Source organism: Pleuronectes platessa, chromosome 9 (assembly GCF_947347685.1).
Source record: "Pleuronectes platessa chromosome 9, fPlePla1.1, whole genome shotgun sequence".
In the NCBI taxonomy this organism is placed as follows: domain Eukaryota; kingdom Metazoa; phylum Chordata; class Actinopteri; order Pleuronectiformes; family Pleuronectidae; genus Pleuronectes; species Pleuronectes platessa.
This window is the reverse complement of record NC_070634.1, coordinates 12842412-12854660: the sequence shown is the minus strand read 5'-3', so window position 1 is coordinate 12854660 and position 12249 is coordinate 12842412. Positions and strand designations below refer to the sequence as shown.

At 43.2% G+C, this 12249-nt stretch overlaps 2 protein-coding genes across 3 annotated transcripts; both read right to left on the bottom strand.

The window, feature by feature from the left end:
* Positions 1–1611: 1611 nt before the first annotated feature.
* LOC128448587 (transmembrane protein 275) lies at positions 1612–3668 on the bottom strand. Its single transcript, XM_053431301.1, has 2 exons — positions 3171–3668; positions 1612–2944 (listed from the first exon to the last, which is right to left on the bottom strand). The coding sequence occupies exon 2, from the start codon at positions 2856–2858 to the stop codon at positions 2247–2249; it is 612 nt and encodes a 203-aa protein (XP_053287276.1). The 5' UTR covers positions 2859–2944; positions 3171–3668; the 3' UTR covers positions 1612–2246.
* Positions 3669–3781: 113 nt separating this feature from the next.
* mknk1 (MAPK interacting serine/threonine kinase 1) lies at positions 3782–11146 on the bottom strand. Of its 2 annotated transcripts, XM_053431297.1 has the most exons (14): positions 10929–11132; positions 10228–10289; positions 9639–9741; positions 8832–8930; positions 8623–8720; positions 8322–8401; positions 8155–8228; positions 7940–8044; positions 7802–7857; positions 7614–7709; positions 6981–7175; positions 6190–6354; positions 6041–6084; positions 3782–5866 (listed from the first exon to the last, which is right to left on the bottom strand). In XM_053431297.1, exons 2-14 carry the CDS (start codon positions 10279–10281, stop codon positions 5647–5649), a joined length of 1389 nt encoding a protein of 462 aa, XP_053287272.1. In that variant the 5' UTR covers positions 10282–10289; positions 10929–11132; the 3' UTR covers positions 3782–5646. The 2 variants fall into 2 exon arrangements, with proteins under 2 accessions (XP_053287272.1, XP_053287273.1); XM_053431298.1 differs by lacking the exon at positions 10228–10289 and having other exon boundaries at positions 10929–11146.
* Between the last annotated feature and the right edge of the window lie 1103 nt (positions 11147–12249).

The window sequence follows — 12249 nt, the reverse complement described above, 5'->3', positions numbered from 1 at the left end:
TTGTCTGTGCAGTGATTTGTGCGATCATTTCTCATAGGGGCTTTTATATCATTTTTTGTATTTTATTTTGATCTTTGCCTGAAATCTTTAAATATTTCATATTTCAGATGCAATGGTGGGCGACATATTAAGACCCTTTGAGAGAAATCTCCAATGTTAAAGTAGCCTACTCTATTACAAGTCAAAGTAACTTCAAGGTAAAACTAATATTCAAGTAAAAGTACAGTAGTATAATCAAAATCGAATTTAAGTATCACAAGTAAATGTACTGTTCTGCAGAAAAATGCCTCCTTTGACTTGTTTGTTTTTACACAAGAGATAAATAAGTTGTTCTTGATTCAACAAAGCATTAACATTATTTAACTTATGAAGCTGTTGAAGGTGGAAGAGAGAATCACTTATCTTCCACCTGGGTGTCAAACTGAGCACTGCCCCTCCTGACCCGTGTTCCCTGGAGTTTGTCCATTTGCTGGAGACCTTTAATGGAAATTCTTCCCTTACGATGATCCCAGTGACCCAATGGGTCTAAGTTTGATCCGGACGACGGACTTAAGTCTTCACTCAGCAGGGAGGCTGCACCACGGTCCAGTCCTCCTCAGCAGACCATGCCGCATGTTGACAGCTCGAAAAAGCCTGTAGGTCTGAATGTGAGTGAATGAATTTAAGTGTGATTGGTTGTTTTATGTGTCTGACTGTTGACCTATCAGGGTACACCATGTCTAATGTCAGCTGGGATTAGATCTAGCTCTTTCACCACCTACAAAGGAGATGCAATATAAAGGTTGTATGGATGGATGGTTAAATGGATGGATGCATGATGAAGGGATCAATGATGGATATAGGGATGGATGGATGGGAGGAATATGGGCTATAAAAATATAATTTGATTGATTGATTGATGGATGAGCATGGGTGGATGGATAGATGGATGTATTTTTCTCTGTTATCAGTCATTATTAATGTTATTAATGAGTTACAGTTTTATTTTTGAATTCTATGACATATTCAGGTAATAAAACGTGAAATTTGTGATCAGTGTGGGAGTAAATAATCACAAATATAAAACTAGTGCAGACTTTATTGTTATGAGGTCAAAAAGTTGCAGGGACCTGCACAGGCTCGAAGGAAACTCAGAACTAATTCCACGGATTCATCCTTCAGAGCAACGTGACCTTTTTAGTTTTGCTAAATGTGCTCAGGTTGTCAAGACATGTCGTCCTCGTTGTAGAATCACCAGCGTTCCTATTTCTGACTCCTCGGATGAGTCCAGGCAGCCAAATTGTCTCCGTGCTGCCATTCATAAAGCTTCATGCACAGAACTTAATAACATCAGGCAGCAGCTGCTGTTATCTCCTCCAGCAGTGGAGCTGTTTGATGGGATCTCACTGTGTGTGCTGCTGTGTTTGTGGACGGCTGACGTAATGAAGAGTAAACAGGGCTCTCGCCTTTTTGCCGGCAGCTGTTGGCTCAGACGCCAAGTGATGGGGGGACATGTTAGGAGGGGGCTGTTTGCCCGGCCGCCGCCGGTTTCCCCCAGATAACAAGTGAGTTACCATCACAGCCCGCACACTTCCCATTTACAGCAGCGTGTGTGTGTGTGTGTTTGTGTGTGTGTGCTTTTGTTTTTATGGATAATGCATACAAAAATCTGTTTCTGTTCAATAACTTTTAACATAACAACAGTAACACACCATCTACAGTAAGTTACAATCAATCAAACTTTACTTATAAAAAGTATATGTCCCAAACATGTATTAGCATCCGTAGCTGTTACAATCATGGCACGACAACACTGATTTGTTCGTGAACATCCATCTTAACACACTCGACGTTACGCACTCACTTTGCTAGTAAAGTAAACTTTAAAAAACACTTTTTACTGCGCTCACACAGGAGCAGCACGATGACTCAGAGAAGCAGCTCGACCGGACGCACTCATCTTCTCTCTGTACGGTGACAAATTGATCCACGCCACATAGAGCACACGATAATCTGCCTTCATCCAATGCATTGTACAACAAAAAATACACAAACAGGCACTTGGATTAAGGTGTCATCATCTCTCCTGCTACTGTTTCTGGAAAATGAATAAATATTATGGGGCTGAGGGGCGACACTGAAGAAGTTACCATCACACATGTTTTTGCACAACACATTACAGTCTGCAGCCTGAGAGACTGCAGGTCATGGAGATATTTGGTCTGTCGGCTTTTGTACGGAGAGGCCAATCAGTCCTGTTAATGACTTCAGACACTTCCATCCTGTGAACAGTCCAGGCTACGAAGAGGGAGTGCTGTGAGCATCTGTGTGGGCGAGCTGCTGGCAGAGGTCACCGAGGGTTTGTCTCCAGGGCCACACATCTCCCTGGCTCCATCCTGACAGACAGGTGGCGAGGCGGCGGCGTGGCCCCCCTGGCTGGAGCTGGAGCCGGACCTGTGCGAGGAGCTGGGGGAGTTGGTGGGGCTGAGCTGCACGGCCGTGGTGTCCTGCAGCGTGTGCTCGCTCGTCTCCATCTCAAACGCCGCCGTCCCCATCTGCATCAGCCCCCACTTCTCGCCCCCGGGGGCCTTGCGGGCCACGTGGGTCGGGGGCCTCCTGCTGACCACACAGCAGGCCGCGAAGAAACCCAGGGCTACCAGTAGGAGCAGGGGCCCGATGACGATGGGGGGGTTGCCGGTGGGGATGAAGGTGCCAAAGGCGAACGCCCCCACCAGGGTGATGTTGATGCCGGCCAGCATGATGCACAGGCCGCAGGCGCAGCACAGAGCCGGGGAGGGCAGGCTCTGGTGGGGCAGGGTGCGCTGCTTGGGGACCCTCTTGGCAGCAAGGGGTCTGGAGGTTTTATCAGTCAGTACCATGTCTCATGAAGAGCTCTGTGAAGATCAGACGAGCCACTGATCACTGGACTCATCCCCTCTGAGAGAAGAAGAAGAAGGTGACAAGGCTGGGGAGGAAGAGAAAATAACATTTAGTTAAGAAAATCAAATTTAAAAAACATGAATGAAAACACTTACTGTAAAATTACAGCAAAAGGAAAACATTTCATTCAAGATGAAAAACCACAAAAAGTGCAACACCTCCTGTAATTGTGAAGCAAAACAGAAGCAGCACCAGTGTATTTTCATTCTGGTGATAAGCCTGACAACACAATCATGCTCAGAGTCACTTACATGATCTCAGCAGGATCCAGGGAAGTGTTCAGCTGCGTGTCGACCGTCCATCATGAAGTGCAGGAGCTGCAGGAGGTGTCTCTCTCCTGCTGGTCAACAGCAGAGTGAGCGTCTGCTGCTGCTGCTGCTGCTCTCACACACACCACATGTAATTATAAAGATGGGCCACTGGGGACGCTATACAGCTCCTTGACATGAGGGGTCCAATCAAACAGACCTGTGAAGTGATGAAGTTATTTGCTCAGTAAATTATGCTCTGAGAAATCAGTAGATATACAAGGACACAGGATGAGACATGAATGCGGTTGGTACTGTTCTAATCTATCATTGCCTTTTCATTAAACTAGTTATTGTTAGATCATGTAAGGGTTATTGCCATCTTAAAACCTTATTGCTCAGCAGTCGGTTCTCTACACTTCTGCTTTTAAATGAGATCTGAACCAGGACACAGCTTCTGTCCGAGCGATGCTATCTGCGCAGTGGGCAGGTTAGTCACATCCTCGCAGTGCAGCGGGGGGGAGGACCTTCCTCATAACTCCTGAATGAAATCTCACAGTGCAATCGATAACAAACACGAGGTTTATATAACAGACCAGACAAGAGAAGACATGGAGGATCTTTGTTTTGTTTATTGAGAGCACAGCATACCAGTGAAAATCTGCGTGTGAGTGAGACTTTCATGAACAGGACCCCAGACGAGCTTCCACTCGTTTCAGTGGGACGACAGAATTGCACACCAATTAGGCCACTGGATCTCATTCCCTCCCATTACAGGTTGATGTGGGGAAACAAACGAGCCCTTTTTATGGCTCATAATGAGAGCGAGAGGGCTTTAACGCAGCAAGTGGATGTTTCCTCATGTGTGTGTTGGCTCTGAGCAAATCTCATGTCAATTCCTGCCAGCCAATAAAGGCCCTTAGTTGCTATAGGGATGGGGTGTCCATGGCAACAGTGTGAAATCTGGGGGCATGTTGTTTAGCGGGCAACACATAAAAGTAACAGTTCGGGGGGGAAATAGAGGTGATAGACGGCCGTGGTGCGTCCATTCAGACACAGACAGGGTCCTTAAGTAATGAGACAAGTAAGACTAGACAAGTAAGACAAAAAGTAAGACTAGATTATTTTATATTTAAAAAAAAAAAGGGGATGGATCTTAATCAGAAAATAAATTACTGCAACTTGATGGACCAAAGAAAATCAAAGGTGGTGAAGTCTCGGCTTGTCCATCATTCTTTCAACGACACATTCACAGAATCCAACATACAAAACTGAACAATAAACAAATACTTTCAACTATTTATAAAAAATAATTCCCTTGAACCTCAGTATGGAATTCAATTTTAACATCAACTTCACACAAAAGCTCTTTTAAGTCATATTAGCTATACGGTACATACCATCGAAAACAGATTCAATTCTCCCATTTCAAGTCATTCTGACCAAAAACACATCAAATCAATAGGACTACTAAGTCTTTTTGGGAAGATGCATTTGTTTACAGTACAAACACAAAGACGTGGTGCAAATAAGAGTCTGAGGTATAGTTGGACTCTACTGAGGAGAAAAGGTCGTTGAAACCTCTTTGAAGATAGTTATTGTTGTAGGTGTGACCAAACAGATTCAATGTTCTCCCTTTGAACTAAATACTTTAAAGTACATCAGTGCTGCAGGTAGCTTGTGTTAATGTGAAAGCTGGAGATCAAAAATAAATATAAAAATATCTGATCTAAGGGTTTTCACTCATCAGATTCATGCATACTTTAAATCGCCAGGCTAAAACAGAATTACTTTATAATGCAGGTAAGAATGGAGAAAACAACAGTGTCTCCTCCAAGTGTTATATTTTTTTATCTCAACCACATACACACGCACACCTACTGGCTTAAAAAAAATCCCTTTCCTCCACTGACTGAGAAGCAGTTAGTAGCATTTCAATATCACATTAATTAATTCACAGTTCGACAAAAAGGCAAACAACAGCTATTAAATGTATAGAATGTTGCATTAGGAAAGCAGCAGCTGCATAACTGTGCAGGACCTATGTAATGGATATGGCAATATATAAAACGCTGGCACTAAGAGGCTATAGTAAGCTGTTCCTGGTTGATCATAAATAACTCTGTGAGGATTATATGTAAATTTCTAAAACTAAAGATATGTTCAAATAAATATATCCTTGTTTAAAATCTAGGCAGCTTAAAATGTAACCTGAGCAAATCTCAAGAGGTTCAACTATGTTTGTAACTCTGAGGTGGTAGCTGAGGATCAACTGTTCCCTTACTGCTCAAACTCTGAGTGCTGATAAGATCACTGGCCAAGAGGAAGAGCTTTAACACCATGAACAGTCACTTCTAATTGCATGTACCACCTCCTTTAAGTCTTCCAGTGAAACACACACTCACTCATGCACACAAGCCGAGCAGGCAGAGGGTGAAATCAGTCGGAGAACATCACGGGGGGGGGTTACACTGGTGCTTCAGGCAGCAAGGTCGTCCGAGGCAGGTTCGAAGTCACTGGTACGCAGAGCATTGGACTGCGCCCGTCTACGAGCCAGTCTGGAGTTGGAAGGAGGAGAAAGCCTCATGGAGCAAACGATCCCTCCGACGTCCTCCTGCTGCTCATCGTGCTGGGAGAGCTGCCGGTTGAAGGCGATGGCTTCTGCTGCGAACTGGGTCAGGTCTTTGGTGCTGCTGTTCCTGGAAGTACAGAGGAGGCAGAGGAGGATGAGAGAGGAAGCTGACGCTTTGTAACCTGCTCCAGTGTTCACACATTGTCTTCTCTCTGCATCTTCTCATTCACTCCCACACTAAGAGGGTTTTCCCACCAACCACACAGGCCTATTGTTTTGTGGTGCTAACTGTTACTCTTACCTCTGTAAAACATGAGGGGTTGTAAGACCTCTCTCTGGAGCATTCTGTAGAGGAAAAAGAGAGGAATTAAAGTACCTAATCACACCTTAAAATAAACTAGTTATCACAATGGAAGAATTATTCTAGTGCTCAGATATAATGATACATACCCCCTGCACCCAAGGGTGCTTCAGGACCTGAGCAGCACTGAGGCGAAGCATGGCGTCCCGAACCAGCAGCTTGGATATGAGATCCTTGGCCCCCTCTGTGATGTGAGACCAGTCCTTGTCTGGAAACTCATACTGGCCCTGCTGGATGCTCTCAAACAGGTTACTCTGAGGACAGACAATCATAAGACAGGCTGTGAAACTCTCCTGCTCTTCTGTTGTTCAACTATAGTGAAGCAGAGGCAACACTCTCCACACAAACAAAACTGGTAAAAAAAAAAGTAAGGTCTCATCAAACTGGAGGTGTTTCATGCATTATTTTGCATGTCAATATATTTTTTGTTTTTGTCTTCAGTACTTTCACACAAAAGGTGAATATTACACAGGGACAAAGCAACATCCTTTTAAGGTTATTTTCATTGGCACAAATCCTGCACGTAATATTTATTTTTGTTGAGCCTATTCAGTTGCCCGAATCATAACACGACTACAAAACTAGAAGACGTTCACCAATGAGAAGCTGGAACCAGGAAAGTCTCACTATTTTTGTTTTTTGTATTTAAACTTCAATCTTTAATTGATAACAAAAGAAAAGAGCTCAGATACCACAGTAACACAGAATAATCTCAGTTAAAGAGGAGGCAACCATAATGAAGTTTTCAAAAACTGCTGTAGCTTTAATAGTATCTTTGCTTCAGTGGTGATAGGGAAGTATTCGGTACTTTTGTTCTGTAAAGACTGTGAGAAGTGAACACAGACAATGAGCGAGTATGAGACCCATTAGACAACCGTACCTGGCAGGTTCTGCAGGTTTCTCCCCGGTCCCAACCACAGTCGGTGCCGCAGTGGCCTGTGAAGGGGGGGCTGCCGCTCAGCAGGATGTAGAGGATGACCCCGAGGCTCCAGAGGTCACAGCGCTTGTCGTAGAAGGAGGCTTCATCTGTAAAGACCTCCACTACTTCTGGAGCCATGTACTCAGCTGAGCCACACTAAGAGAGGACAACATAAACACAGGAGGAGTCAAGTCAGTTTTTAGAGCATAGGCTAAGATGGTGAATATCTCATATCCGTTTGAAGGTCTTCCGCACACAAAATGAGTTACCAACTACTCGCTGTTAGCGACCACCAGCAGATGCTAGGGACACAACCTCAGTTGTGCACCTTAGCCTCATCAGCTGTTTACATACACAAGGCCTAACTTGAGAATACGCTGAGGCTAAAAGGTAAATCGGACTGGCTACTGGCTTGAATGGCAGTACTATGAAAGCCAGGAAGCCCGCTCAGTAGCTCAGACATCATTACCTCGGTGCCCTTTTAGGTGAACACTTACTGTCACACGCAGCAGAGTCAAAAGATGTCCCATATTAGAACTGTAAACTTTACATCGATTCTGTTTGTGTGCTACAAATTCCAAACCAGACTGTTACCGGTGTGGTGAGCTCTGGAGTCGTAATGGGTGTACAGGCACTGCTGAGCTTCACTCCGCTTCCCAAGTCAAAATCACAAATCTTCACTGGCGACACCTGAGTAAAGAGATCGAGGAAAAACATTATTGGGCTATTAGAGGTACTTGTTGTCCTTCTGAAAGGGTTGTTGTCTCTTAATGGCCACTTACCTGATCAGTGTATTCACACAGTATGTTCTCCAGCTTAAGGTCTCTGTGGGCAATGCCTGTAGATAAGCACATTGTCACCATGATGATCCATAAATTCGCAGTTTGGACTTTGCTAGGAAAGTTCGGCTGTTGACCCACCTTTAGTGTGTAAGAAGTCAAGTGCTTGAGCAATATCCCTGACGACCTTACTGGCCTCCAGCTCATCGAAGTGCTTTCGATTCTGGATGTGTGTGAGGATGGAGCCTGAGGGAAGAGAAGAGAATCACTTGCAGCAGTTGGGGCATGTTATTATGAGTCATCTGGAACCGCTATATGCACTGTACATGTGGGGTTAGGGAGTCGTTTGTACTCACCTCCACGGAGCTTTTCAAATACCAAATAGAAGCATGTGCTATCTTCAAAGAACTGGATCAGTTCCAAAACATTCCTGTACAAAAATATTTCCAGCAGATTAGAGTCTGATTCATTCTGTGCTGTTTTTCCATTTAAAAATCTCTCTTTAAAAACGAAAAGCACTCACTTGTTCCCCTGACACTGGTAGAGTGTCTCCACTTCTCGAAAGACACGGCTGCGGCTGTGACCTGCACTTTTCTCTATCATCTATGCCAAATAAACAGACAGAGAACGGTTAGTTGTCTGAATAACATTTATATTTTCAAACTGTTACAATTACAGAGCTGGCTTTATATTCTTTTTTATCATTATTTTATATATTTTTATGTTTTAACTTTTTAAGAAGATGTGGCTGTAAACGGGTGTCTACCCTCAGCAAATCTACACAGTTAAGTTTAAATGACTACATGACAAATGTCCTTACTTACCTTCACAGCAAACTCCTGTCCGTTCTGTAGACTTATGCATCCTTGAACTTTAGCAAATGCCCCCTGACCAAGAACCTCATCTGTCAGCTTGTACAGTTCTGAAAAAAGGAAGCAAATTCAAATCCACAGCAGGTGTTCACCAAGTAGTGGAAATGGTAACCTTTCCTGTATTTTCATTAAAGGTCTCCCCATAACATGAGTTTTCTTACCATCAAAAGTGCCAGTGAAGCTGTCTGTTGCCCTAGTTCTTTTCTTCTTCTTTCTTTTAGCTGCGTCTGGGATATTCACTGGCTGGCTTTTCTCCAAATCTGCCACAAAACCGAAAAAACACAATGGACTGCATTTATCAAGTGCTTTTCTGGTCTTAACAAGCACTCGAAGCAGGTGTGAAACATCCGCTTATTCAGATACACAATTCATAAAGTAATCTATCACTTATACAGACCAATAATACTTTGGCAGCACAGGCATGAGGAGCAATTTGGGGTTTATTATCTCTCGCCTAGTGACATTTTGACATGTTGACTTGGAAGAACCAGAGGATCAAACCACCAACCCAACCATTAGTGAACAACATGCTGTACCTTCTCATGGTTTCTGTTTAAACAAGTTAAGTTTAAGACCTATGTCAAGTATGACAGATATTAAGGAATATCCAGAGTCCCAGATCCTTTCCACCTGCCCACAATTGAAGATAAGGCGAGGTAGCCCAGTAGAGAATAACCCTGGAAATACCATACTATCTATCACACTACAGATAGAGGCAGTAGGTATGTATAGTCCTTCCAACAGCCATCTGTCCAGGGTGTTTGTATACTGATACAAACGCCCTGAAAACAAGACCAACATGGAACTGCCATGTTGGTCTTGTTTTCAGTGTTTTTTAAATAACATTTAATTTAGATTTCCCACATTGATACACTAAACAAAGCAAGAGGACAAAACAAAAGTCTATGTTTTGTTTGTAGTGTTGATACTGCGTGCTATCATCTAAATTGTTGAGAAAGCTGTTGTACCTGATGGGCCCTGGGAAAGGTGCCGTCTTTCCTCTGTGGGGATCTCATTCTCCTCAGTTGCCCCACAGCTCTGCCCTATGTGACCCATAGACAGGGAGTTACCCTGTAACAGGAGGAAGACACATAGGAGGGGGAGAGAGGGAGGGGAAGTGCTAGAGTGGTCAGAAAGATCAGTCGGTTTAACTTTGGCACTTTATAGAAATATAAAACCTGAAATTTCTTATCCTTCATCACGATGACATACAACTGAAAAATCCTTTAGCAAAACTGAACCACTATAGCAACCTAGTCATTTCATTACTGTTGCATCATCGTTGGCTAACTTCCCCTTTGGCAGTCTGCCAAATCAGTGGCCCAATGTGAATACGGGAAACACCAGGACAGGCCTTATCTCACCCTGGATATTACCAGAAAGAGTCACACAGCCGCTCACAGCGCATGACTGATGGAGTCTGATGAAACTTCTGCTTCGGTGTGGATAACCATGAATCTGTGTGTGTGTGTGTGTGTGTGTGTACCACTTTCTGGCATCGAATACAATGTGTTTCAGGAAGCTAGAGGATTGTGAAATGTCCAGTGATAACTGTACCTGGAGAGGCTGCTGGAAGACTTGCAGCTCCGACATCACGCTGTACCTCACCATATCTGCAACTGTGCCACACAAATATTCAGTTAGTCTGGAAATTAACTGCATCAGAACAGACGTAGATACACGTCATTACAAGTCAGACTTCCAGTGAAAGAATGTGAGCAATGAACAAATCTGAGCAGTCAATCTCCCAATGTTCCCTCCTTCTTTCACTGTGACACACTTTACTTCTCGATGGTTGCAGTTTTTGATCGACTGAGAGTCTAAACTGTCTGTTAGTTAGCTTTAGCCTCCTGTCCAGCGGGTAACAGCAAGTACCGGGCTACTATTAAACACTTAACATGTTACTGACGCTGGATATAGTTAGCTCACTGTTGACGTAATTTACTAACGTACTTGAATAAAACAGAGCAAAACAATCACTAATAATATCTACATCGATAATAATTCTTTGCAATGTTGTGGCACAAATGTGGGCACCGTCAAGAAGAGTTAAATTAAATATAAACGAAGCCATCATGATATAAAAGCTAGAGTTAGCCTTCTGATCCGACAAAATGCTGCTGGGGTTAGCCGCAGCTAGCTAGCTAAAATAAACCTTAGTTTCCTTAACAGCTAAAGCGTCTATTTGCTGGTTTGTGCTGAGACACCGGTTAGCGAGCGTTAAAAAGAAGCTGTAGATGCATAAAAGCCTTCCTCACCTGCTTCAAACCAACCAGGTTCCCTCTGTCAGAGCCTCGGGCAGCTGATGTAAGCATCCATAGCTGAGATCCATCACACAGACAGCCGGTGACGCGCGGGGCGGGAAAACACAATAACAGACGTTTGACCCCTCCCATTTCCGCATGCCCGTGTCTCCAATTGGTCGAGAACTAAGCTACCTCTAGTACGTCACTTGGCCATGTTCCCCGCCACATCCCCACTCTACGTAGAGGGAATTGACATAGTGTATTATCATCTCTATTTATACACAGAGGGTGTGTGTACGTGCTCATCGTGACGTAGTGTGCGTAAGTATTTGTGTGTGTGTGTATCCATAGTGCCATAGTGAGTGTGTGTGTATGTGTGTCTATGGTGTGTGTGTGTGTGTGTGTACGTGTTCATAGTGCCATGGGGTGTGTATGTGTGTGCCTGTGCGTGTCCATAATGCCATAGTGTTTGTGTTTATGCATCTGTGCAACTGTGTGTGTGTCCATAGTACCATAGGTTGTGTGTGTGTGTGTGTGTGCGTGTATACTGTATGTGTGTATGTGTGTGTATGTGTTCATAGTGCCATAGTGTGTATACGTGTGTAAGGTGTATCATTACCAGAAAAACGAAAAAGGCTTTAGGTGCAATTGGAAAAAACGACTTTATTGTTAAATCAACAATTTGAAAATAAAATCACTAAATACATCAAATATAAGATTTAATGAAAATCAAATGTATTTATAGTTAGACCACCACATCCATACTGTAATATAATTTATATAATTAATTTACAAATTGATATATATATATATCTTAGCCGCAGTATTCCATCACAAAGAACATGTGAACATTATACAACCCAGGATATTTCCAAACAAAATTCAGACTTAAATAGTTTAAATTTATTTTACCAAGAGGTTCATGTCACACTGTATGGAGAACATTTAAGAAAAGACGATTTTCTACAACCACAAATTCCATTGCACAAGTGTTTTGCAGCAGAAAATACCTTCATAGGTGTCTATGGATGAGAGTAATACAGCTCAGAGCTCAAACAAAACCTAAAGAATCACGGAGACGGATGACCAATTACAATACATATGACTAACTGGATATGAAATGACTTCTACAAGAGGATATGAGATTTTGATCATTTTGCGCAGCCCTAGTTTTCATTGAAATGCTTGTTCTCTCACATGAAAATACTTTGTTCTTTAAAATGCACAACAATGTTTGTCAGTAGGACTTCCTGATATCTTCCTCAACGATGAATGGACACACATTCTGTTCATCCACCGACTGCCCTACCTTACACACGGCATGAAAGTATGA

Bases quoted from the DNA above. Each gene is read 5' to 3' on its own strand.
- mknk1 (XM_053431298.1), bottom strand. From the start codon at position 11,066: ATGGGAGGGGTCAAACGTCTGTTATTGTGTTTTCCCGCCCCGCGCGTC. The intron at 8,045-8,154 runs GTGAGTACAAAC...CTCTTCCCTCAG, and splicing joins ATTTGAAAAGCTCCGTGGAG to GCTCCATCCTCACACACATC. The intron at 5,867-6,040 runs GTAAGAGTAACA...CTGTACTTCCAG, and splicing joins ACCCCTCATGTTTTACAGAG to GAACAGCAGCACCAAAGACC.
- LOC128448587 (XM_053431301.1), bottom strand. From the start codon at position 2,858: ATGGTACTGACTGATAAAACCTCCAGACCCCTTGCTGCCAAGAGGGTC.